Source organism: Heterocephalus glaber, unplaced genomic scaffold (assembly GCF_053883595.1).
Source record: "Heterocephalus glaber isolate CG9 unplaced genomic scaffold, H.glaber_assembly_v1.0 deba00001447, whole genome shotgun sequence".
Classification (NCBI taxonomy): Eukaryota; Metazoa; Chordata; class Mammalia; order Rodentia; family Bathyergidae; genus Heterocephalus; species Heterocephalus glaber.
In genome coordinates this window covers 12,031,988-12,059,704 of record NW_028258299.1, presented here as the reverse complement: position 1 = coordinate 12,059,704, position 27,717 = coordinate 12,031,988, and the positions used below count along the sequence as shown (strand labels likewise).

The 27,717-nt window shown below is 45.1% G+C and overlaps 1 protein-coding gene across 2 annotated transcripts in view; it reads right to left on the bottom strand.

Moving 5' to 3' along the window:
• Positions 1-27,717, bottom strand: part of Fyb2 (FYN binding protein 2) — a 140,535-nt gene that overhangs the window by 97,409 nt on the left and 15,409 nt on the right. Inside the window, exons 2-4 of one of the 2 annotated variants that reach the window (XM_087214481.1) lie at positions 10,800-11,544; positions 6,766-6,927; positions 5,185-5,215 (exon numbers count right to left, since the gene is read on the bottom strand). In XM_087214481.1, coding sequence (XP_087070607.1) covers positions 5,185-5,215; positions 6,766-6,927; positions 10,800-11,544 — 938 coding nt within the window. Of the gene's footprint in view, positions 1-5,184; positions 5,219-6,765; positions 6,928-10,799; positions 11,545-27,717 lie in introns of both variants that reach the window. The other variant, XM_087214480.1, reaches the window with a different exon arrangement.

Genomic DNA, 27,717 nt, shown 5'->3' with positions numbered 1-27,717 from the left:
CAGGGATAGAGAGGCCAAGGTTGAGGAAACCCAAGTCCCACTGAGTTCTTCTGTGTATTCCATGTTTTATACCATTTATCTCGTGGTTTTCATGACACAAAAGAGAAGGAAAGAGTCTCCTTGTGGGTATGTGTCACAGATGGGAGCTGTAAATGACTCAGCTAGGGAGTGAAGCCGGGGCTTGAACCTGTAGGAACTGAGCTCCAGCACCTGTCCTTGTTCCATCGGATAATGTGGCTTCTCAGACTCAGACTTCACACCCCTGGGGGAAGCCCAGAAATGAAAGATGCCTGCTGGGGGCACACTGCGCTCCTCACAAGGTGATGAACGTGTATGCAAGAAACACAGCTAAACATAGAGGCTCCCATCCCATGAATAATGGGGAACACAACGGGAGTTTCAAGAGTGTAGTCTTTTTTTTTTTTTGTATTAAATTCTTTTATTGGTACATTGTAGGTACACAACACAATTACAATTCTCATTGGGAATTGTACCTTTATATAATGCATCTTGGTTCTTACTTTTTCCCCCTTCCTAGCCCTCCCTTCACGCCCTCCACCTTCCCTATTTACAAAGACTTTGTTTCCATTTTTTCCATTTCTCATCAATTTTCCTTTCCCTTCTTGCCTTTCCCCTGGCCATCCCACTTCCTTCCCCTTTGCCCCTTTTCTTCCTATTTCACATTACCTATTATACATTTAGTCCTTATTTACACTTTCAGTTTCTCACACCAGAGAAACTATTCGGTATTTACACATGTGTGTCCTATTTATTTCACTTAAAAGTATCACCTCAATGTGCATCCACTTACCTATAAATGTCTCTAATTTCTCATTTTTTATGGCTGAGTAGTACTCTATTCTATAAAAAAAACACATTTTTCTTTATCCAGTCTCCAGTTGATGGGCATTTGGGCTGTTTCCAAGTTTTAGCTATTAAAAACTGCGCTGCTATGAACATGGGTGGACACAAGAGTGTAGTCTTTAGATGCTTCAAGAAGGTGTGTTGCTGTACTGAAGAGTCGAGCTTGGATAGGTGGTTGGGAGTTTGCAGGACAGACATCAAACATTATTTTTCCCAGCTCAACTTAAAGGACTTTGAAATAAACATACAAAAGTGTGTATGTGCACAGATGCATGTTAAATACAAAGGGTGATCAAAATATATGGCAAACAGGGCCGGGGATTTAGCTCAGTGGTTCTGCAACCTGCCTCACAAGCACAAGGTCCTGAGTTTGATCCCCGGTACCAAAAAAAAAAAAAAGAAAAAAAATATATATGGCAAACATTTAAATTTTAAAAATTACAGTAAAAGACACATTATCATTAATCCTCCTCAAAATACTTCTGCTCACTTTGAACACACTGAACCCATTGTTCTTCTTTCTGAAGCGATTCTGGAAGTTCTCTTTGTGAGTGTCTTTACGAGGTGTGATGAAAAATTTCTATATACATACAGTGAGTGCTTCTGCCAAGTGCCAACCAATGGAAAGGCAGACTCATAAAAACATTACGGGAGCCCTCATCAACCTGATTCACTGGATTTGGGGCCATGCAACTTCTGGCTGTTTTTCAAAGTAAATGTTTTCAGGTCATTTAGTCTACCATAACAGAGCAACTAAAGAGCCCCATGAAAGAAGACATTCAGAACTGCTTCAGAAAGTGGCAAGAATGATGGGACAAGTGTAAGTGTATTCAAAGTGAGGGGAAGTATTTTTGAAGAGATTAATGCAATGCATCTTATTTTACCGTAATAATTTTTTTTAAATTTAAATATTCATTGCATTTTTCTATCACACCTCATAGTTTTGTCTACTTTGTGCATTAATTACTGTATTCTTAATGCATAAAAATGCCTAGTGTATGATTCAATATAAATATGTATTGAATTAATGGAATTTCCCCAAAGAACAATATTGGACATACCAGGTACTGAATTCCTCATCGGCAGATTTTTGGAGCCCAGAGTTATGAGCATGAATTGTTACCCTTGGGAGGAAGGTATACAATAGCTAAGTAAGCCAATCTCTGGGTACTAGGCACCACGGTAAACACTTTACAATCATTTATCCCTCACCAGAATGGTATCCATTAAGCACTATCGATATTGGCATTTCACAAAAGTAGAAAATGAGGTTTGCAGGGGGAAGGCCATGCGTGAGCTTACAGGTATTAAGTGGTAGTGCTTGGATTTAAAACCCAAGCTTTCATTAACTTTAAGCTATGTGACCGGCTACACCAGATAATCACCAAGTTCCTTTCCCATGATATTACATACTCTGTTTCTAAATCTAATACCTACACTGAAGACTAATGCCCTGAATATGGGAAAGGTTCTTCCCAAACAAGCACCAGTTTCCATGGAAAGTGTAAGCAAGGCTATTGGGCCTCAAGGCATTTTTGGGTTCTAACATCACTGTTGAGATAAAGTCCAGAATCCTTCGCATGACATTTAATACCCAGTGGCCTTCAGTATCTGTGGGAATGGCGTGCAGGACCCCTTGCTGGCACCACATTCTGCAGACACCCAAGTCTCTTAGGGTTCACCTGCAACCTGCGCACCTCTCCCATATACTTAAACTATCTTTAGATTACTCATGGCACCGAATACAATGTAAATGCCATGGAGATACCTGTTCTACTGCATTAGGATAATAAAGACAAAACAGTCTCTACATGTTCAGTAAAGGCACAACATTTTCCAAACATTTACAATCCAACCTCATATTTTTGCATACTGAGATACTTTTGTCTGTTTATTTCTCCCTATTTTCAATCATGTTCTATGTCCATCCCGATTGTTCATTGGTCAGTCCCTGCATGTATCCATCCACTAGGTACATATCAGGAATGTGGTGATTTCCCTAACTCTCCCACGTATATGTACGTTACAGTATCACAGATGGAAACAAATGAGTGAACCTATCTAATTCCTAGTCATCGTGTAGGATAGAGATGAAATGATTCCATCTTCTATGAAGCAACCGTAAGTATTACGATCTCTTGTTGTCTAACTTGTCTTTCCTTCTTAGAGTAGTATGGGCTATTCCTGTGATGGCGAACCTTTTAGAGACCGAGTGCCCAAACTCGGTGCGGTGTCAATACTGCAATTAAGCCTGAATCCTGAGGTTTTAGTTTCGAGAAAAACAAATATTATCTGATGCTTGGCTGCTGGGGTGACTTGGCCTGGCTGCTGACAGAGGCCTCTATGTGCCCACTGTGGCACGCATGCCATAGGTTCGCCACCCCTGGCCTGTACCATAATCAATACACAACAAAAATCTCACTTCAGTTCTGAGTTGTGTTCTAAAGTCAGCATGAAAGGGAATAGTCAAAATCGACCTTACAAATCCCCTAGGAAGACAGTGCCATGTTGGAGACTGATCACTGTCCCCAGGTGGAGAGGGCTTGCTGTTTCCTTGTTTAAAGTACCAAAGAAGTTGTCTTAGAGTAAAGAGGTGGGGAAAGTGTACATCTAGTTAAACCTACAATCAGAGTGTACTCACGCTGAGATGTTCGCAGTGTGACAAGAGATGACCTAGATTACACCTCAGCAGAGTACACCATCCTCTCACAGGGTCACGTGGGGACCTCCGTTCACTAGGAAGTCGTGCAGGCCATTGCTGAGCAACTCATGTTATCTTCTGTCTTTCACGTAAATGCACACAGGATGCTGCCCTGCTTGCTCACCTCCTTCTGTTACTCAGTTCTTTCAAATAGATAATTAAACTAGGATTCCTGGAGCGCATGATTTCTAGCACTACACAGTCAGACCCTTGTTGAACAAGATCATTTTATCAATCCCTTGGTGTACAAGATTCTCCATGAAGTGGTGCCTGTCTATTCTCCAACCCCACTTCCATACTTGCTGTATTCGAATTCTGCTGAACCCTTTCTCCCTCCACAAATAACACAGGAAACTTCACACTCCCTGCCTCTACTTCTCGTGACCTTTCCTGTGCCACCCAGCACAATGTCCTCAATATCCATTCCAAGCATTTCTCTCTCAGTAGCAGGGTGAATGGCTTCGTGCCTCAATTTTCACCCCTTCGAGCTCTTTGTCCTTGGCCATGCCTGCCTTCAGTGCCCTCTCACTTGGCCACGTGAGCACTTTGAGCAATAGGATGTTAGTGGTTGTGACCCAGAAAAGGGCTTCAATAGCACACGAGCACTTACGCTGCTAGGCTTGTCCTGGTGTTGTGTTGCCCCTGCTACAACTCTCCTGGGCTAGTCCTCTGGAGGACAAGATAGATGGTACCAAGTTACGATGTCCAGTCAGCCCAGCCCCAAAGCAATCCTAGATCAGCCAAATGCAAACTCTCCTCTAGACATGTGGCATCGCAGCCAGTGCCGGCAAAGCTGCCTGGAAAGCCTGTGGCTGACTGCAAATCCAGCTGCCCCTGGCCCAACTCAGTCGCACCCTTGACTCACATCATATAGGCTGCTGGACTTGGTAATCACGAAGGAATATGGCTGTAGCAACAGATAACTTATACTGCTCTAAAGACTTCCCCGACCTTCTCAAGGAAATGTGACCCCTCCCTCATTGCTACAAACCTATAATCTTGTGTTTCTTCTATTACAAATGCAACACGCTGGACTGTTATAAACATCAGACAGATGGAACAGTAATATGACCATTTGTTTTTTAGTTTAGTTCTCCTCCTAAGACTTGCCTTCTTGCAAATAAGAACATCATTCTGAGGGAGGTGAAGTTTAGAGTCAACACTCTGAGCACCTATGGGTTGGACTCCTGCACAGCAAATGGCAAACTTTCAGAAGCCAAGGGTCAGGAGCTGTAAGGTGAGCGTGGGAGCAGTACTGATGCAGTCATCTGGAGACAAGCCCAGAGGACATCTGTGAAAAGGATGACACCCCAAATGGTCGAACAGACATTATGTGGGTGAAGGATTCTTGACCTGCCCTTTCCTGGCAAAGTTCCTAGGTGGAGTGCACCAGAAACATGTCCTTCTTCCCATCGCCAATTCCAACAGCACAGCTGCCTGGAGCATTCTTTAAACCCTCACTGGGTTTATGACTAGGGAAGCTGATGTTTCAATTTACTGACCCCCTCTGTATTTGCAAATACACTCTTCCCGCAACCTTCTGAGCAACACAGACACTTGGCTTGTGGTTAGTGCCTGCTAGGGGCAGGATCCGAAGCAGTGCCGGAGCATGTACTCACCTCTCCAGAGGACAGAGGGATTCTTTCATGTCTGCTGCAAAGGCAAGAGGCAGAGTGAGAAAGAGGCACTGGCTGCAGCCTGCTGAAGTGAGTGGTATTCACGACGCGACCTACCCCGAGACCTGGTGGGCAGGGGCAACTCATCTGTGACCCCGGGGGGCTCCCTGTGCCTGCACCTCAGCTGTCACCCGCACTTTAGGGCGTTCGCGCAGGGGTGCAGTCTCCTGCATGAGACTTTGGCCGCCTGGAGGGTAGGGACCTCTGAGGGTCCTTTCTTTACCTGTCTGCTACAGAGCAGGGCACTGCTCTTCCTATCGCTCACTGTTCTCACCCTGGTCCTGTGAGACTGGAAATATCATCATTTCCACTTTACTGACAAAGAAAAAGGCTCAGTGAGGACAAGGCCCAGACTTAAATAGCTAGGGGTGGGGAGCTGGGATCTATGAGGCCATTTCATTTCAAATACTTGGTGCTTTCGCTCACTGCTCTCAGACAACCGTCTTCCCCTTCAGAGAAGCAGCCTCATGCTTGAGTTATTAACATTTATAAAACCCACTCTTAGCCTTCTTTGATGTGCAGAGAGCCATGATACTAAAGTAAACTTAGGAGAACTCTGTCCTTCTACGTAGGATTTTCTTCCCCAGTGAGACATAAGATGGATTGTAGCACTGGTTCCCCCAGTGTGGTTCCCAGGCCCAGCAACAGCAGCATGTTTTGACTCATTGAAAGGCAAATTATCAGGTTCCAACCCAGGCCAGCTGAGTATGAAATGCCGGAAATAGAGTCCAGTGATCTGAGTCTTAACAAGTCTTCTTGGTGATTCTGAGGCATGCTTGAGAACCACCGAGTTAGAGAAACTCAACAGGAAGTTGCCCGAAGCAGTCAAGTGAGCCGTCAGAGACTGCACTAGCACTCTCTCTATACCATCTGTGGGTGGCAATGGCTGCATCCCCACACAGGGCCCCCAAGGTGTGTTCTCCTGTCACTGAACTCAAGCCAGGTGTTCAAAGTATCAACAAGGCCAGAGAGTAGTGGGAGGTGTGGATGAGAACTGTTCCTTTCAATAGCAGAGCAAGACTCAAAGTGGGGCAGAACAATGGGTTCCAGAGATGTGGCACTACCTCCAAGGGACCCAGGAGGGCAGGAGCCATCACTTAAGACCCTGATGGCCTCTGGAAGGACCTCGGGTCAAGTCTGCACTGGCTCGTTCCCTCTAGCTCCCACCTCCCTTGTCCTGCATGATTGTGTTGACAACACAGGCTTTGCAGGGAGCACCAAGGCCCACTGGCTCCGTGCTCAGTGACTTTGTGTTCTCTTCCTCTTGGATGGATTCCCAGTCGATCCAGTGCAGCACTCTCAGGGGAAGCAGGTGGCCTGGGAGTGACGGGCCAAGTCCCGCAGCTTTGTTATTCAGCAGGTAAACTGCTGGGGCTGTGTGAGAGCTCAACAGTGATGAACATCCGGCCCAGGAAGGGGAAGAGTGGCAGTGCCACATTACCTGGGAGTTGATGCCAAGGGAGGGACACCAGGGCCTAGGCCTGCAGAGCACAGGCCATGCAAGGGCCCCATGCATCTCCTTACCTTTGTATTGGGCCTTGGAGAGAGCAGCTGGCTGCCTCTGGAAGGCCTGGAGGTCTACAGCTGGCGGCTTCAGGGGCTTTGGGGGAGCCGGACCCAGAGACCCCACAGGGGGCAGTGGCTTTGTTCTGGGGAGCTGGCGATGCTGCGTGTCTGGCGGGTTTGCTGAGCACAGACAGGAAAGTGCAGGTTATGGTTTCCATTGCATGATGGGTTCTCTGGCCTGGGTCTCGCTCCCGGCCCATCTGCATGCCAGTCAGCAACCGGGGTACCCAGGTCCCTGCAGCTCACCCGCCTCACCTGACCTGCTGTCCTGACCCCCTCACCAAGACCCTTTGCTCCAGCACTCAGCCCCTCCTGCCATATGGCATCATCTTTCCCCAGCCTGAACGGAGCCCAGACGGCCTTCACCTCATCCCTGAGCTCCTCTTCCCTTGGAGACCATTCATGCCATTCCTGGTTCTGGGACGCTATTCTCTCTCTTGCAAGCTTCAACTCTTTTGGGGATTGAAGTGTGGGCCTTTGCACTGAGCTAACCCCCCCCCCCCCCATTTTGTCCTTTTCAATTTTGAAACAGGGTTGGTCTCACTAAGTTCTCAGTTGCCCAACTTGGGATCAAACTTGCGATCCTCCTGCCTCAGCCCCCCAGAGTGTTGCGATTACAGGCTTGTGTCCTCTTGACCTGCCTTCAATTCATTCTATTAAAGCTCTGCTCCAGTGACATTTCCTCTGGATAACTTTTCTTGATTTCTCTGGAAATCAAGGCCAGAATTACCCACTCTCTGATTTGTACCCCATAGCCATTGCTAATACCCCTATGTCAGTGCTAGCAGGGAGACTGGTCTCTCTTCCCTGTGACCAGAGGGTCCCACAGGCAGGGAGTGTGTCCTGTTTAATCTCCCAGGGTCTGCTCAGAGGGGACAGAATGACTATCCCCCGGGACAATTCTACAAGCACCTAGGATGTGTGAATAACACAGGAGCTACAACAAGGAAGAAAATTTGATCTGATTTCCAGGGCTCATAGCCTAGAACCAGCTTCAAAGTTGCCTTTGTGATTCTTGGCCTTGGTGAGTTTTATGTCCTAGAATTTTCTTTTAAAGTCAAAATTGTATAGTTTGTCCTTCTGCACTCGAAATCCAATTTCAACAGCAATTCCAATATTACACGTGAAAAATCATATCTGCTCCTTACACTGAAAAATAACACAAAAAGTTCTCATATAATCCAAGGGCCTTGATATTTGGTTTGCAGAATATCGTAATTGACCCTAGGGACCATCCATACTAAAACTCAGTAAGCAGGTCAGGTCCTTGAATTATGGCTCTGACTCTCCTCTCCTGTCCTTTTCAAAGTGGCAGTAGGAGGACAGCTTCCTTCCTGCTCTACTCACAGCTCCAGATGCTCAGGGTAAAATTCTTCCCTTCCGAGGCTTTAACTCTAAGTCCAATTATCAGTTTTTATCAAATTAGGAGAAGACGATGAAAATGACCTATCACTTACTAACTGGGCTTCTAATTTTTACCAGGCATTATGCTAAGCAATTTACAGTTATTTCACTTAACTCTCTCAATAATTCCATTTTGTTTGCATCCATCTTTCCTTCCTTCCCATCCCTTCCTCAGTAACTGTTTCTTTATTGTATTCTTGGTATTGTTCTAGGACCTGGGGATAGGATAAATGCACTCCTACCCTCAGGAATTTCTATTCTAATAGGAGGAGACTGATGGTCAACAAAGAACAAATAAGCAAGATAACTCAAGGGAGATGTCTGGTTCTCTTGCCTCAGTTGACTATGGCTAGTGGGCTAGGGAAAGAGAAGTAGAAGAAGGTCTGAGACTTAGCAAAGTCCAGAATCATGGCCATAAAAACTTCAGTAAGTAGTTTAGCCTCTAATTTAAGTACATAGAGAAATCAAGGAGGATTGTAAGCAGGAAATCCATCCAATCATTCAGTAGATCTTTTTTTGAGGAAATGCTCAACCTGGGCTTGTACCTTGTTCTTCTGGGGATAGGGTGGCAAGGAAGACAATCTTTGATCTCTTTTAATTTACTGAGGCAACTGAAAAAGTGCATAATTTTATATCAGGTATAGGGATAAGTGATATGAAGAAAACCAAAACAATTTGGTAGCTACTTCACATAGAGTAACCAAAAGATCCACTGGGCAGGTGACACTTGAGCCAAGGCTTTGATGAAGGGAAGGAGAGAGACATCAAAGACCTGGTAGAAGAGTCTCCAAGGCCGAGGAACTGACGGGAGCAAAGACCTGGGTGGAACCTGCTTGGTGTATATAAGGACTAGCACAGCGCTTGGCGAGAGAGTGGAAAAGTAGGGTACAGACCAGATCTCACTCTTAGATGGCTGGAGTTTACCTTGAACAGGAGAGGGACATGCTCTGTTTCATGTAGAGCAGACCTGTCCAACCAATAGGCCTGCAGGTCACACATGGCCCTGGGCAGCTAGGAATGCAGCCCTACAAGATGGTAGGCATCAGTTTTTAACATTATGATGTTGATTTTTTAGTGATTTTTTTTTTTAATGACTCAGTTGCACAGCATGGATGGCATAGGAACAGAATGGCAGATAGGGGAGGGCACAGTGCAGTGTCAGCTCCGCCTCCTGTGCCTGCCACACACAACCAGCCCAGTGGAAACGCATGTGTATCAGACATCACATGCAAGTGAAAGAGTGATATCTTTGTTGCTATTGTTGTTGCTTTGAGACAGAGTCTCGCTTTGTAGTGCAGGCTGGCCTTGAGCTCACTATGTAGCCAAGGCTGGCCTCAAACTCATGGCAATCCTCCTGCCTCAGCCTCCTGAGTCCTGGGATTACAGGTGTGTGCCATCACACTCAGAGAAAGAGTGATTTCAACCTACCTATACTTGTGTGCTCTGTGAAGACAGGCATTTATTGTTATTAAGCAAACATGTAAGTTTTCTTATTTAATAGAACTCAGGCTGGCTGTGTTATTTTGTAAAATAACTTAGTAACTTCAAATAGTTTTTTTTTTTTAGCAGCTGTGGTACAGAAGTATGAAAAGGTATCAAATAGATTTTGGTCATGATAAATTGTTATAATTACATCTATAACACTAATACTAGAAATGTTAATACTAGCAGTGTTATAACACTAGAAACGTTACTCTGCAATACCAGAAATGTTATAATAAAAATATGAAAAATAAAGGACGTTTCATTATTTACATGTACTGACTATTCAAGTATGTCCAAACTACAGGTTGGACACACTTCTATTAGTAAAAAATATATATATATTTTGGTACTGGGGATTGAACTTGGGACTCTGCGCTTGCGAGGCAGGCAGCAGAACCACTGAGCTAAATCCCGGGCCCACTAAAAATATTTTTTAAAGGCTGCCTTATTTATATATGTTTACTACATTGCATATTTTATACACGGCCCAACACAATTCCTCGTCATTCAGTGCAGCCCAGGCAAGCAGAAAGGTTGGCACCTGTACCTCAGAGGCCACTTTCCCTAGAGATGGAGGACAGAACACACACGGGCAAGAGCAGACAGGTGGGGAGACCCAAGGGCGACTGCAATAGCCCAGGTAAGAGACAGAGGCGCTGTGGACAGGAGTAGGAGCAGAGGTAGAGAGAAGTCAGAGAGCTCCAAACATACGGGACTCTCATGGTGGGACCCAGAACTTGCTAGTGGATTTGGTGCACAGAGTGAGGGCAGGGAGGATGACAGCATCAGAGGGGACTGTTGTGCTGCAGACAGAATTCTGGTGACACGTCTGATGTGTAGGCGAGTAGACTAGGCTCTAAGAAGTTTGCCAATTGCCCAAGCTCATGCAGCTCGTAAGAAATAAAACTAGGAGTTAAGTTCAATCTTGCCCGAACAGTTTTGCAATGTAATTCTGGGAGATGAAGCACTTTATACAGACTTGAATCTAAGATTTATCAGGTAGGCCCACAATTCCCGGGCTGCATTGCCCAGGTCACACACAAGACCATTCCACTTCAACCCAATGAGCCCTCCGCCTGGTCCACAGGGATTCCTTTCCTTACCTGGGGCTGGGATGGCCAGCTCACATTCATAAACAGGCTGGCAGGGACCACCTGCTGAGTTCCCTTCAACACTGGGTTTTTCTTGGTTCTTCTCGCCAGCTTGAGAACATGGAGAGGGGGGTTGTTCACAGGTGGCGAGTGCTTTTCTTTGGGCCAACTCCTTCTTGGAAGGGAGTGTCAGGGCCCATTTTGTTTGAATCTTTTCCCTTGGTCTATGTGGAAGAAGCTTTGTGCTTTTCTCCTCTTCTGGATGGAAGGCTTTACCCCCACCGTTGGTAAGGAGAAGAGCTGAGAACGTCACACTCTTCTGAGATGAAACTTTCTCCCACTTCCTGAGCTTGTCTTGAAAGCTGTTGGCCACTGTTCCTTTTTCCTCACTGGTCATCTCAGTATTGGATCGATTCACATCTAAGAGCAGAGAAGCTTCCTGGGAATTTCTTGGAGAACACACAGCAGGGTTTTCCAAAAGTCCTGGGAAACTTGGGCTCTTCTGAATTTTACTCCTCTGGGTCAACTTCATTTGCTGGGTTTTAGGAGTCTGGGACTCACCAATGGAGCCATGTGATGGTGGCCAATTGTGGTTGGATGGGAGGGGTTTCCCATGGGCCAAAATCTGGGGGGGTCTTGTGCATCCGAAGTCACCCTTTTGAGAAACACTTGCTGGTAATTTAATAGGTCCTAGAAGAGGCAGAGCATCACAGTTTTGAAATTTGGCTCGAAGTTCCTTGAAGTTTCTTACCCCTTCCTAAAGCATAAGAGAAAACAAAAGTGAGTCATTATTCTAGGAAAAGATCCAGCCTGACCAGCTGACATCACAGGACACACAGATGGGCTCAGATGGCTGACAACACTGCCATTGCTGACCTGGAGTACAATGTTAGCCAGTAATGCTCCTGTCTGTGTGAGAGCAAAGCAGTATTCTCCTCTTTGATATGTTTCAGTTGTATTTAATTTTTTCGCAATTTCCAGAATGAAGAATACTGATAGACAGTACTAACTATTGCTGGCAAACCCCTTGATACAAACTGTTGATGGCTTGTCATTGCCTACAAAAATAAATTACAAACTGCTGCGTACAGCAAGGTTCTTCATAATGTGGTCCCAAGGAACTCAGAAGACAGTGGAATTGTGATCGCCAACCACAGCAAAACACAACTGCCCTTATATCAATCAGGCTGTTTATAATTTCCCAAGCAACCATGCACTATCCACCACCCTAGCTTTGCTTATATGTTCTTGCATCACAAGTCACTGCCCATGTACTTGGCAACGGCTTTCTTGAGTTTCAACGTCCCTTTCCATCAAGCATTTCTCCAGGGAAGACACAGAAGAGCCAGCAGCTTCCTGCCTCTTTGGTTCTGTTGAACTTAACATGGTAGAGTGGAGAAAATCACAAACTTTGGAGCTAAATAGGCCTAGGTTCAAATTCTGAACCTGCCCTGGACCATCTAGACAAATACTCTGGGAAACACGGTCCTACCTGGAAGTGTAGTTGCATCCCAAGTAATGGAAAGATTGGGCTTAAACCTGTCAAGGATCAGCACAATGCCTGATGATGCATAGCAGGCCTGTGGTGAATAAAGCTATGAAAAATATGTAATGATGAATGGCTAGATGATCATGCTGTTTTTTAGCTGCCCATGGGAAGCCTGATCTTCTAAGTTCAGCTCAAGTTCAGGATATGGAAACGGTGGCGGTTATGGCAGCCTAGTCCTGAGCGCCCAGGCCATATGGGAAGTGGTGGGTGCTCCAGGCAGTGGGAGCTCCTTCTTGGTGCTCTTCCCACTGTCTCCTTTCTCCTATTAGATCTCCTTTATTGTTGTAAGTGCCTCTGGTCATCTTTTGCCTTCACAGGAGGAGGTTGGAGAACAACTAATGGAGCCCTTTCAAAAAGCAAGAGCCACTATCCTCTCCTGATCACATGGCAGGTTTTAAATTTCATGTACACAGCCCATCTCTGTGGCAGTGGCTTCTAATCTGCCAGCTGAGGGAATGTGGGGTGACCTTTCCTCACTGTGTTTACAGGTGACTCACACCTGCCCTGGGAGGATTTAGGAAGGGGAGGGGTTTAAACGCGAAGCATAAGCAGGTGTCTGGGAGCGAGCTTGCAAGTTCTAGCTCTATTTTTCTTCCTTTGTCTCTTTCCCTCTTTTACTCACACACTCACCCATGCACACATTTATAGCTCTCTCCACAAATTGCCAATTTCTGGTTCCTTATACTTCTGGCAGCAGACAAGTTAGTTCAGCTACAGCACCTCTCCCGGATGTGGCAGAAGCCTGCACCAGGCTGGAGCCGGGGTGCCTGAATGTAAAGCTCAGCTCTGCTTTTTTCTAGTTATGTGGTGTGGGGAATTCACCTCACTTCTCAGTCTTACTGTCCGCACTATGAAATGGAACTTACATTTCTAACAAAAATTCAGGGTGTAAGGGTCAAATAAGATAGCAGCTGTGTCACCTCAAGAAGTACATATTTCTTAAACTGTGGGAAAATACACATAAAATATACCACCTTAGCCATTCTTAACTGTACAGTTTAGTAGTGTTAAGTAGACTCACATTATTGTCTACAGAACTCCTTCCATGTTGCAATGCTAAAACACAACAACAGCTCTACTTTCCACCCTCCAGCTCTACTTTCTGACTCTCTGAATTTGACTATTTTAGGTACCTCACATAAGTGGAATCATACAATATTTGTCTTTTTGGGACTCATTTTATTTAGCACAACAGCCTCAAGGGTTATCCATGTTGTAGCATGTGTTAGAATTTCCATCCTTCCAAGGGGGAATAATACTCATTGCATACATACACAGCACATTCTGTTTTTCATCTATTCCTCTGTCAATGGACACTGGGATTGCTTTTACATTTTAGCAATTGCAAATGAGGCTGCTATCAACCCGGTTGCACAAAGCTCTTTGAGACTCTGCTTTGAATTATTTTGAGTATGCTCCCAGAAGTGGAATTGTTAGATCATATGGTAGTTCTATTTTTACACTTTTGGGAACACCCCATACCATTTTCCATAGCAACTGCACCATTTTACATTTATACCAACAGTGTACCAGGGTTTCAGTTTATCCATACCCTCACCACCACTTTTTAAATAATACATCCTAAAGGGTATGAGTCTGTCAGTGGTTAACATTTTCGAAGTAATGTAACGGTTATTTTTAGCTCACTGAAGCCTTGTGAACTACAGGGGTATTGCTTGGGAGATTTGAACCTCTGTAGTACTGATTAGGTGAGGCCCCCATAGGAAATAGAATTACGGATGTGATAACCTCCAAACCAATGTCCTGTGCAAAGATTACTGGTTCAGGGAAAGCAAACCTGACTGTGCCCCACTCGTCCTCTTTCAGCAAATGTTCACTAAGTGTCCACTCTACAGACCAAATACAACTTTAGACAGCCAAGTGGCCTCAAAGATTGCTTTTGTATGTGCAGTGCTGGGGATTCAGCCAGAGTTTCATGCAGGTCCGGCAAATGCTCTACGATTGAGCCATACCCTAACCGTTTTAATTTCATTTTTTGAGATAGGTTCTCCCTAAATTTCCCAGACTGGCTCAAACTCATGCTCCTGCCTCAGCCTCCAGAGTAACTAGGACTACAGGTGTGTGTCACTGTATCTGGTTTAAATAGTGCATTCTAATATCAGAGAGAGAGAGACAGAGGAAGAGAGATGGAGGGGGAGGGGAGGGGAGAGAGAGGGAAGAGTAGGGGGAGGGGAGAGCTAGGAAGGAAAAAACATACAAGAAAATATTTGAGACAAATGCAGCAGACAAATTAAACAGGCGATGGAAGAGTGATGAGTGCCTGCTCCCGACTTGCAGAGCTGTGAACCAAATTTGGGGTTGGACTGGGCGATCTCTAAAGCCTCTTCCGGTATTAACATTGAGAATTTCTTCTGCTTGCTATAGCTGGAAAGTAGATGTGATGCATTTGGGTTTTTTCTTTATCACCCACAGGTGGGAGTTCGGGTGGAGAACATAAGCCAAGTTGTGGGAAAAGGCGGTGATATGAGGCCAAGGGGCCTTCAGGTTAAATCCGTGTTCCATTCTTCCGGTCCCACTGTCAGTTAATCCCCAAATGAGACCATGAGTCTCAAGGACTCACAGTCTTCTTCATGCTGTTGCCACTGCCCTCCAGTTGTCCCCACGTTCAGCTTGGAATGACTTCTTTGTGGTCTCTCTGCTTCTGCTCTGAGCCCCGCTAATCCTCCATTTACTCAGCTGTTAGACAAATCTGTTTAAAAACACAAATCTGATCATGCAAGTCCCTTATATGTTCAAAATCCTTCAATTTGGCTCCCCTAAAGCTTTCAAATAAGCTCCAACTCTTTGGCTTAGCACCTCAGACCCATCCTAATCTCACCCCTACGGATTTTTGGAATCTCCAGCTGACTTCCATCCTCCTAGGGTCATTGAAATGTTTACATTTCCCCACACCTGTGCTGCCCTTCGGTGTCCTGGACCTCTGAAGGTGCTGTTTCTCTGGCAAGGAATGCCTGTCTTTCTCCCAACTTTGTGAACTAGCAAATTCCTGCTTATTTACAATTTAACTTGTGGCACTTTGGAATCTGTATTGGTTGCCTGCTAGGTGCTAGCTACTAAGGTTACAAAGAGGATTGAGTACTCCTTGATCTTCTGGAGCTCCTGGATGAGGGAGACAGATGGAAATGGATCATCCTAATGTAATGCAGGAAATAATTAAGTACATAGCACATGTCTGCTGCAGGGACATAGAAAGGCGTTCATGATGCAATTGGGAGTGCAGAGAAAGCTCCACAGAGATGGCTTCTCAGCTAAAAGCCAGCCAAGAAAAGAAGGGTGGAAAAAGACAGTTCAGAGAGAGAACAGCATGAACTGCAGTCACAGTGAGGGTAAACGGCATGGTGTGTATAGAAAGAACCAGCAAGTCCACACCACTGAGGCCCTGGTGTTCAGAGACTGGAGTTGAAGAAGAAGATAGAGGCCAAGTCTTCTGGGAGGCCTTGGGCTCCATCTTCAGGTGGGCACGAACTGCTGCTGAGTTTACCGTTGAGCAGCTAAATGCAACTTTTAACTGATGCATCTTTCAAGGGCCCTCTGCAAAACAGCAATTCCCCTTCACTCTGCCTATGTTTGGCTGTGTGTGGCCAGGCTTATGCAGCCCGGTGCAGCGAGCCTTCCCCAGTGCAGCGCCTTGGAGGCTTGGAGCCACATCTCCCGGTGCTTTCTTGGCTGGAGTTCTTCCAGCAGAGGTGTCCATGGGAGGCAAAGGAAATGGGCACAGGGCATGTCCCTTGGGGAGCAGCCCTGGCCAAGGATGCTGTGCTATGCTGGGTTCCTGATGGAGTGATCCTATGTGGATCCTAGACTTTTTCCTTACCTGTAGCATACAAGCTCCTCCCTCATCTTCCTGGTAAATCTCAAAATAATCTAATAAATCCCTTCCTGGCAACAATGGATTCAGTCATCTGCAACAAATGAAAACCACTGGTTTGCCTGTCTTGACAGCACTGATAAGCACCCAGCATACTTTCCACTTCCTGGATCAGTATGCAAACCTCTTGAGGACAGGCACTTGGTCAGGATGCTCTACTTTTTGCTGCTGTAACACCAGTACCTACAAACACACTTGCCCACGGGGGGGCGCTCCATAAAAACGTGGTGACTCAGTAAAGATTTACAAGTCTTCCAGAATCCATTTGAGACAGGAACCATATCTTATTCCTCTTGATAACCCAACACTAGCCCTGTGGTTTACAAAATCTTTGGTGAGTAAATGAATTAGCAAATGAATGCTTGGAAGGGTGAGCAGGTTCGTATAATACATGAACTGTAACTGTGCAGAATTCAAAATGTTTTCTTGAATCATTTTTGTAAGAACAGTTTAGAATGATGCCCACAGAAACAGATTATCCAATCTCTGTGATGTCAGAAGATGGTGTGAAAATAGCCCTAGAAAAGAGGCTGCGTACTTCTCTTCTGCCCTGGATGGGTGACCCTTGAATAGCTCATCTAGAAGCACAGGACAAAATAATCCCAGAGATATTATGGAAACAGCCTAAGATAGAAGACAGCGCGTCCTCTAAACAGAAGAAATGTCTCTCTTTGATACAGAAAGGGAGTAAAAAGCAGCCAAGGAGCACAAAGAAATCACTACAACATTTCAGAAGAATGAGCAGACCAGTGTGAACAGCCCGAATCCCAGGTCTCTAGGTGTGGTTATTATATTTAGCCAAATATATTCAGTCAAACCAGGGGACTAAAACTCCATAAAACAGATGTCTCTCACTCAATTTCTACTTTACCGGAGCGAAAAAGAATAATAATGACAATAACAACAGTACAGGCAAACACTGATTACCAGATGCCAGGTACTATTCTAAGTGCTTTGACTACATTCTCTGGTTTATACCCATGTTCCCAGGGTACCCACAAGGACATCAAGGGTTGGCAGGCTTGGGGCAAGGAAGGACTGAAGCTAGGATTCAGCTCATGCAATCCAGTTTCAGACCTCATGGTATATCCTGGTCTCCTTAAACCCAAGAATTCATTTGCCGTGTCTAGAATGTTATTTTTGGTTGATTTTCTTTTGAAACAAGCTAATACCTGATCATATGAGCATGAATGCTATATTAGATTCTTGAGAAGAAATGTGCCTCTTTGCCAGTTTTAGACACTTAATATATTTATACTGTCCTTGTGGTCCTTATGATCAATCCATATACAAGCTATCTTAATTTCCACAATAACCCTACAAAGCAGGAACTGTTACTGCCCCATGTTGCAGACAAGCACACAGGTAGAGAGAGGTTAAGTAACTTCCACATTTTACATAGAAAATGACACCGGAATTTGAATTCAAGTCTGCATAATTCCAGGACTGCTTTAACTATTCTTCTACTATAACTTATTTATAAATTTAGCTCCAATTTATAATTCTTTTGCTAATCTCACCAAAATTTCATAACCAATTGTGCCCATGTCATACTTACTGATAATACTTTTTATAATGTTATTTTTCAATAACAATCACTTTATTCCAACAAACAAATTAAAATCCCAAGAAACCAATCTGCATTTGCTTTTGAAACATTCTCTCAGACTGTTCATTACTTATACTGAGATGAGCAAAGCATTGTACTTAATCTAATTGGCATATTTTCAAAAGTGTATAATAAATTACATGGCTTTTGTGACCATATATTCTTGGATTTTCAAGGTAGTTCTGATTTAATGTAATTTAAAAGATATGAGAATGCAGAACTAAACAGCAATAAAATTCAGTGTTCTTTCAAAATAAATCTGAAGATGAGAAATATTGTGTGTCAAATCTCATGTCCCTGTCCGTGGCTTACAAAGCCTGGTACAGACAGGTCTTATCCCCTCTTTCAAGTTTGTCCTGCTGAGGCAGACTGCATGGTACCCACCTTTTGCATCATGGCTCTCTGGGATTAAACAACTAACTACCTGTGGCATGTCACGTGACTCCAATATGGTGGCATATGTCATGTGACCTCATTGGCTGACAAGGAAAAGAACTTCAGGTGCTCAATAAATCAGAAGTGACTAGGTCTGTGAAAGCTGTAAGAACAGCATTATGTAAATTAACTTCCAGAAGGAGATATTATTTCAATGCACATTTCTTGATTTACAAAGAAAATTTAACTAATTTCTGAATTTCTGCAAATTGCTGGCTATTATCTTCCAAGGCAGAAAACAAAGGCAACACCAAATTATCACAAAACTGGACATCATTCTCCAGCTAAATGAGTGCAAGAGCCTTAAGGAATTTGCAAACTCATACTCCAAGGCATGTAAAAGCAGCAGAAACCAAAAGATTATGCACGAAGAGAAGGCAGCAATAGTTGTCAAAGCCTACCTAAGATGGAAAGAAAGAAAAGCCTTAAAAATAGCATCTGAGTCACCCCTCATGAATAAAAGGGGCTTTAATTCAAGCTTCACCATTTTCAAGAGCTATAATAACAGAGAAACTGCCTGTGTTCCTAGTACCAGTGATTAATTGGGGTAGGAACAAGGGAGCACAGGGCACCATTTGTAGCCCTCTCACTGCCTTCAGAACAGGGGCAGAAAGGTTAGAAGCTGCCATCTTGTAAGAAGGTATAAGGTCCAATCTTTGGTCTCTCTCTGCTCTGGTGAGTGTAAGCCGCTGGCCAGTACTCTTGATAAGACTGTCCCACCCCTCCTCAGGAGTCACATGTTACCAAGGAGGCACCCAGAGCTCCCAGTATTACCAGTAAAATATCCCCTCCTCAGCCATGACACTGCTTACCTCGGGACAGAGGATCCTACAGGGTTTTGTGCCTCTGGGCACTTGTCTGAATCAGGAACCAGGGCTGGCTCTGCTTATTTGGTGCTTATTGCCGCTAACCTAGAGGGCTGTTCTCTGGTCTTCCCTGACCTCGGCACTCCAGGCACCATCCCTGAGGGTGCTTAAGCTCCAGTCCTCAAGAGTAGGCAATAGTGACTCTCCTTCCCCTAAGGCCACCATGCCTTACATTCTTGCTTGCCTGGATCAATGTCAGAAAGCCAGGTTAGTCTTCTACCATTGCCTTTATACCCAAGACTCTACAACAACCCAGTTTTCACTCTGCCCTCCCCAGTCCTTCCACTGAGCTCGGTGAAGCTTGGTCAGTGGTCAGCAGAATCCCTGGAGTCCTCACTTCCTTTGTGAATGCGCCTTCTACTCTTTTGTTCCAACTCACACCAGTATCTCCCCTGAGGACACACTCTCCTGAGGCTTTCACAACTGTGGCTTTTTTCTTCAACACTTGTTTACTCTTCGGCCAGATCTGCTGCTTGCCGATTATTTCTTCCTCCTCAGAGAGACCATCTCCAGTGAAGACCATTCCAGAGAAACACACTATTCCCTATTGAGGTCTCTGTCATTATCCTTCATCGTTCTTTTTATTTACTGAAGGCTTTTTGTCATTCCACTCCCTCCATTACTGCTTCTATGACAATAAGCAAATTCCAGATTCATGTGGATGGTTGCTCCAACACCGCTTCCTTGTTCCTTGTAATCCTGCCTGCCACTCTGCTTCAGTCACTAATTTCCAGAGGTCTATCTTAGCCATCGTCATGCCTGATAAAGGGACCATCTCAAACACAAGTTTCAAGTCTCTTACCCTTGGGCACTGCCACTTATCTACCCACTTGCCTATTGTAACACCAGCAGGGGCTTGCTCTGTCTACTATCCCTTCTTGTGTTCCTTCCCTTGTGTACTCAGATGAGTTTCCATGGATGTCACTACTTTCCGGAATGTCTATCCACCCCTTTGGCTCCCTCCCACTTCATGTTTACTCAGGTCTCAATAAAAGGCGGTTAATGGGTCTTGAACTCTAGCGGTGCGTTTCAACTCTTTATTTGGACCTGAGGCAGGATTTAACCCAGGTAGCTCCTAATTCTCTTGCAAGATTGTAGGAGCCATGATGACCAACTGGAGGGGGAGCATGCAGCAATCAGGAGTCCGACCTAAGGAATCTGGGTTTTATTCAATAGGCATCGGGAGCCCCTCTTGGTTGTGAGTAGGAGAAAGACACCCTGAGGACCCCATTCCCATTCCAGTCTCATTTAAGGCTTTGCTTCCCCAGCCTCCTAGCCTCCTCCCATGAGTATCTGGAGCAACACCCAGGTCTGCTCTGCCTATGTGTGTGCTGGTGCTCTTCACACACTACCTTGTCATGACTGTTCACTGTGCTGTCCCCTCTTTTTCCTTTTCCATGCAGGGTTTCCATCACTGTCTCTTCAGCCAGTAGCTAAACAGAGCAATGCAAAACATTTACCTCGCATGCACATAGTGAAGGCAGAGATGCAAACAACTACCTCACCATAGCACTGTGGGTGGTGTCAATAAAGATTACGTGAAGTGAAGAAGTCAGGCAAGGTCCTTCCGGGAAATCCCTCCCAAAGCAAGTGTGACATTCTGGGCTGAGGGGCAGCACAGGGGCAGGACCAAGGTAGGTGGTTCCAAACCCTGTCCCTGGGAGTAGCACAGGTGGGACAGGAGGGAGGAAGCCAGTCCTCTTCTCAGAAGCCTTTCTCATTTAGGGCCTTCATGGTCTTCTCTCAGGAAGCAACAAGGAATCGCAGTTGCGTTTGTGGAGCGATAAGAGAAGATGCTTTGAAGCAGGGATGCTTTTGTGGATTTAGCCCCTTACCACTTTGCTATTCTCTGGTCTGTATTCACCTACACACTTCCCTCCGATGTCCTGGCCATCCATCAGCACTTCTAGAGCACTCAGAACTTTCATCCAAGGGTCCTAATATCATCCCCCATGCCAACAAAGCAACTCTGATTTAGATCTATCATCTTTATACAAAACTCTGGGCCAGATATACCTTGGAATTCAGAAGTTTTATGATCGAAGAAAGGTAATATGTTACAAACTCTGTATATGCAAGTCCTTGAGTGGTCTGAAACAGCATGATGGGCTGAAACCAGTTACTTCTGCAGTAAAGCACACTAATGCTCATCTGATGTAGGACAAAGGTCATATGTTGTCTCATGTTGGTTCAGGTAGGTGTTTGGTACCAAAATGGTTATGATGAATTGGTGGTTTTCAGAGCTTATTGGACTTTTGAATTGTGGACAAGGGATCATGGACTTTCCCCCATCCATTTCCTAGGGCTTTTTCAAGGCTTTAAGAGGAGGGAAAAAGCAAAACAAGTATCTGAGCCCAGGCATCATAAATGGTAGCCATAACTAGATATTGCTTAGTCCAGTGGGTCATTTTTTCATGGTTAGCAGATGCTAACACCTTCACCTCCTGGCTTGATCTCTCTCTCTCTCCCTCCTTCCCTCCCCCCATGCTAGGGTTAGAATCTGGGGCCTCCCCCATGCTGGGCAAGTGCTCTACCACGGAGCTACACTGAGTCACACTGGACTCCATTCCACCCTCAAGTGGCACTAACACAGAACATGTTTTCCTTCATCACACCATAGCCTGTTCTCCACCTGTCATCAAAAGTGTCACAGTGCCAAGCCAGACACCTACAGTCCCGATTCTACTCATCCTTCTGGGCATAGCTCAAAGCTCCCATGACCTTTAGCACTAGTCTCTTTAAAACTCTACCTCTCCCTCCTCACAGCCCTTCTGCCAATGGTTCTCAGCTATGGCTGTGTACTGGACTATCCGAGGGATGCCCAAACTTTTCCTGCTCACAGAATCTCTGCAGAGCCCACTTCTCATGAATCATGTTGAGTGCTTATTGTGTAGCCAGCTCAGTATCTGGTCCACAAGGAGATTTGGAAACATTTCACAGCTTTTCATCTGCAAATCTCTTGTGGTTTTATGGCTCTTATCACTTTCCATGTCCAACTACAATCATACACCTGGATACCTCGTCTTCCTCATATTCTATGCACACCCTAAGTGCAGGTGGGAACAATCTCTATAGTGCCCACAAGTTCAACCATGACTGACTTCTAGCAAGTGCTCAGTAAACATTCACCAAAGTAACACTGAATAAAATGAACCAATAGATTTCTGGCAATGGCCTGGAGGGGATTCTCTTTTAAAGGGTTTAGAGAATTACCAATTAATTTCATGCCAACACAGTCTCTAAATTGTAGTTCTACTCAAGCTACTTCTGCTTTTAAAATCTCTCACTGGCTCCCTTGACCCTATTGATAAAGTAAACATTGCTTAGACACAAGATGTCCTTGGTGGCTTGTCCTGCCTACATCTCCAGGTTTATTTCCCACCACAGCCTGCCTCTGATTCAGCCCCCCAGGTAAATGGAGCTACCTTTGCATTTGATCATGCTGCTCCCTTGTGGGAATGCCCTTGATGTATTTATTTGCTGGCTAAACTTACTCATCTTTAGACATCTAGCTGTGTTATCAGTCCCTCCCAGGTGCCTCTGTCAGCTCTTGGGTTAGGCAAAATGCACTTTCTCCATGAATTTACAGCAGCCTCTGTGTAGTGCTTGCAGTAGATTATCTGGTTTTATTACAGTGATCATATATATGTCTGCTTTGCCCACCCTCCCCTTCATCCACTGAGGTCCTCAGGGATATGGACCGGATTGTGTTTTACTCATGCCTCTGCCACTGTGTCTAGACATAAATTGTACAGGTACAGTATGTGTCTTTTTAAATTAAACTTTTGTATTTCATGTTTCATATATGGGAACTGAGGAAATATTGGAAGTAACTCTAGAACAAAGAAAATGAAAGGTGCATTGAATGCTCACTGTGTGATGCCTTTTTAGTGTACCGCATTTCCAGGTGCTATACACAGCAACACATGTATGTTGTTAATTGCTATAATCCCCACAGGGGGCTTCTGCACTCAGCCCCAAAGAGGAGGACAAAACTGAGGATCCAAGTTTTCTGAGGTTCCTTAGGTCACAAAACAAGTGACTGCTGGAGCTTAGATCGGAACTTGGCCAGTTTGGAACTTGCCAGTTTGGAAATGAATTCCGTACTCAGCACACCTTCTCTGTAAGGACACAGGCACTCTCTTCCTTTCCCAGATCCATACCACACTCACCTGTGGCCTGCCACCTGGGGAAAACAAGACAGACACAGGCCTTGCCCTGCTGGAGTTCAGGCTTGTGGGAAAGATCACAGAAGCAGGCAATGACCGCACCCAAGGTTGCTGTCATGAGGGAAAGCACTGGGGGCAGGACAGGGAAAACCTGAGTAGGTTTGAGGAGCGAGAGAGAAAGAGCCAGGGAAAGTGAGACAGGAAGAACAAAGAGCAGCACCACGGCCAAAGGTCATGGATCTTAGACATAAGCAGAAGACCTGAGAGCCTGCACAGCAGGGAGTTCCCAAGCCAGGTGTGTAGCTGGACTGAGACCCGAGAGCAAGATACAGGGCTGGGCTGCATCCTCAGCCTGCACCCATGAAAACAAACTCATCAACACATACTCAAAATATCTGCACAGACCACAGTGGGAGATGCTGTCTCCAGAAATGATATTTTGGGACTTCTAAATCCTTTCACTCAAGGTACAATCCTGTAGAGAAACTCCCAGCCAAAGTGAAAAACAACTTCTCATTGCAAACACAAGAGGATTTGATTGCTTTAAGAAAATCAGCCCCTGAAATGGGTTCAGAACTCCTCCAGAGACTGAGATGTCACCTGGCTACACTGCATGTTGGGGGTGAGGGTCTTCGATGCCAATTTCAAAGAGCAGTTCCCAGCTGAGGGGCTTGGGTTGAACTTTGTTAGCAGTCTGGCGATCAAGGCCTGAACTTGGAATTCATGATCTCTGCAAACTTTCTCCCACCACCCCATTACTGCTGTCCCCTGCACTCACTTGCCATTGCAACTTGGGACAAGAATGGGGGGGGGTGGCACTGGAAACTTCACCCCAGGGGGGAAGGGGAATTGACCACCAAGGGTGCTCATTTGCGAGGAGTTCCTTCTCTCTCCTGCCCCAGACAGAATAGTCTCTCAAGTGTCCTTCGGGCTGATGACAGCTTTACGTAGTAAAGTGCAATTTACTGAACACCAAAAAAAGAACTGAATAGCCTCTTTCAGTCACTTTATTGCTTTCAATCTATATCATATGACGTAAACGCCTTAGCCAATGTGGCCGTTTTAATTTCCTAGATTTGTTTTTTATATTAAAGACCCAGCAGCACGAAGAAACAGAAGAAATGAAAGACACCATTCTAAATGTAACTGGGCAGATGTGACAGGTGTCAGATGTTTATGTATTTTAAAGAGAAAAGAGCTCCTGTCTGGTTTTCTGTCTACTCAAAGCTTTCTTTCTGCAATAGCAGCAAGGAGAGTCATTTTCAAGGTCTGGAGTGCCAATCCTGCATCGTGGTCACCTCCTCCTCCTCCTCCTCTATTGCCACTTTGCCACCACTGCACACACCCAGGACCCCTGCGGGTGGTACTCTGCAGACCTAGCCTCAGATTTCCCCAGCAGCCTGGAGGTAGCTGCTGTTAGGCCCATCTTATAGATAAAGAATCAGAGGTTTGGAGAGAGAGCAGTTTAACTTAGGGGCTAAAACCTATGCTGTCAGCTTTGGAGTCAGATAAACTATTTAGATCCTGACCCATTCACTTACAACTGGATGACTTATTTTTGTTGCCTCAGTTACAGCAAAAATAAAAATATTTACTGTACAGCAATTAATTTAGATAATCCATGTATGTGTTCCTTACTGTGCTGCCTGACAGATAGGATTATTTCTAGAAAGGCTAGTTATTATTACCATTGGTGTTGTCAAAATTTGCACTGTTATTAAGAGATAAGTTTAGATTTAACAATAAAGACTCCTATGGTTTGCATGTGTCTCTCAAAAATTCATGGGTTGGAAAGTTAACCCCTAAATTGATAGGTGAATGACATTTAAAGATGGGGTATTGGAAAGGTAGCTGGGATTGGATGATGTCATGAGGGCGGAGCCACATGGTGGCATTAGTGACTTTGTAAGAGGAGCACAAACTAGCACAATGGCTCCACTGCCATCTTGCCATATGACGTCCTCTGCCATGTTATCATGGGGGTTCTCGCCAGATGCTGAGCAGAGGCTGAAGTCATGCTCTTGGACCTCCCAGCCTCCAGAACCGTACAAAATGCTTTCCTTTTCTTTATAAATTACCCACTCTCAGGTATTTTATTATAGCCACAGAAAATGGACTAAGACAAGGTCGGATTCCAGAACTCAAGCTCCTTTCGCTACACCACATTGGGCTAGGCTCTTTCAAGACAATATTTTGTTTTCTGTGATACTGTGTGATCAATTCCATTTCACAGATGAAGAAACTAAAGTTGAGGGGCAAGTACTTGCCTAAAATCAAAGAGCTATTAAGGGGCAGACCTGAACCTCCTGACCTCATTCCCCAGTTCAATCTAACACTTGACCACAGCCTCAGCTGTTGGCTGCAAGCAGTCAAGAAATGTAACCAAAGGGTATTTGAAAGGTCTTTATCTGGAACAAAATTTCTTTAGCCAATTGAGAATTGATCCTTGACATTCTTTGTGTTTTCTAAATACATACGCTGCTAATCCACACACTGAACCTTGTGATCCTCTTTACTCAAACTAGCAAAGCAAGAGCCCCCTGTGAGACAGGTTTACAGCAGCAATTAGTCACACACCAATCCCTGACAAAGACTGTGGGCACCAGCTCCCTTCATCTATGGAGGCTGCCAGCTGTGTGAGGCCAACAGCACCTTCTGCAGCCCAGCTGTTTCCTAGGGAAGGAACATCCTTGGCCCTTTGAAGGAAATCGTGCATGGACAGCTTCTAGAGGAACACTGTACTGTGTGGGAAAGCAGGAGCCAGCACAGCCTGGGCTCTGCTGTGGCTCCTCCCTGACCAGATGAGTGTGTGTGGTCACTTCCCGTCTCCTGCCTTCTGGGAAAGGGATGCCTGGTTCATTGCAGAGATTTCACTACCGTGTCCTGCACAAATAAGAGGCTAAAACGGCAGAATCCTCCACACATCAGTCCTTTCTGTCTTCAGCACACAGTAACCCACTACATCCAATGGAACCCATGGCCAAGCTGTACATCTCCAGGAACACTAGTCACACAGTGATCACAGCGCCCATTCACTAGACCACCATGGCAGTGTCCCTTGGAGTTGTGTGACTCAGTGGCGCCCCTGCAGGCAGAGATGGCGATAGTGGTGACCCTATGTGCTCTTCCTCTTGGACCTTTTAGGTGTGTGGGTTCCTAAAGGTGAACAGAGACCATTCACCCAGGCATTCATTCCATGACTAGTTGAGTGCCTACTATGTGCCAGATAGCATTCCAGACATGTAAGAATGAATCACAAACTGTAAAACATAGCAAGTGTACATGTTCAGCATGCCTTAGGCAAACGTTTAGGATCAGATTTCAGAGTTTTTCAGATTTTACAATATTTTTGTAGATCTTACCAGCTGAGCATGCCTAATCCAAACTCTAAAATGCTTTCATGTTGGCACTCAAAAAGTTTTAGATTTAGGAGCATTTCAGATTTCAGAGTGTTTTAGATTTCAGATGGGAGGTGTTCAAACTGAGTATCATTTTTCCTCGATGTTTCCAGTCTTACCTCTTCTAACCAACCCATCCACTGGAATGGATTCAGTTCCCTTTTTTCTTCACCCCTGGGTTACCCATCCCAGTGCCTAGAGCCAAGAATACACTCTGTGTTTGCTGAGGGAATGCGTGCCTCTCTGCTTCTTCCCCCATCTCCTCCTTTGCCTGCCATGTTATCTTCCCTGTAATTATCTGGAACCCATTTGTCTAGCTTGACCCTACTCTAGGGCAACTCAGAGACTGGCTTCCTTCCACGAAGACAGCAGGGAGAGGTGGCAGTGACGTCCCTGTGATGCCAGCTCCTGTACCTCCTTTAACTGCAGAGTTTACTATAATATTATTGTCTTCCAATTTCCACTTCCTCCCTAGACTAAGAGCAGCTTTAAGTACAGAGCAGGGCTCAGAAGATGGGCTGGGGGATTGAAAAGTCTTGGTGTGGAATCCTCCTACCTCTATAAATTCCGGGTCTGTCACTGTGACAATGCTATTCCAGTTCCCTGTTCCCGTTTCCTGGGGAGTAAAACGTGGATACAACGATTCTCATCTTAAGATTGTCATGGGCATTAACACTGGGCTGGTGCCGGGGACCAAAGAGGCCCATGGCACTGACACGGGAATGAAGATGCCTGGGCTGTGGACAGAAAGATGAGAAGGACAATGTTAATACACTCGTGATCATTGTGCTGGTGCTGTCCCTGAGGAAATGGTTATTGTGGCAAAGAGTACCTGTTTAGTAAATGTGCATAGACTTAATTAACGTAGTGATTTCAGATGGAAAGACTATGAGTTCTGATAGCTGGCATTCTGGTTTCCAGTAATGGCAATCCTTCCATATCATCTCCCTCTTCTGCATTCACTCACAGGAAGTATCTGAGTTTCACTGACACCTTCACACCAATCTGCACTCCC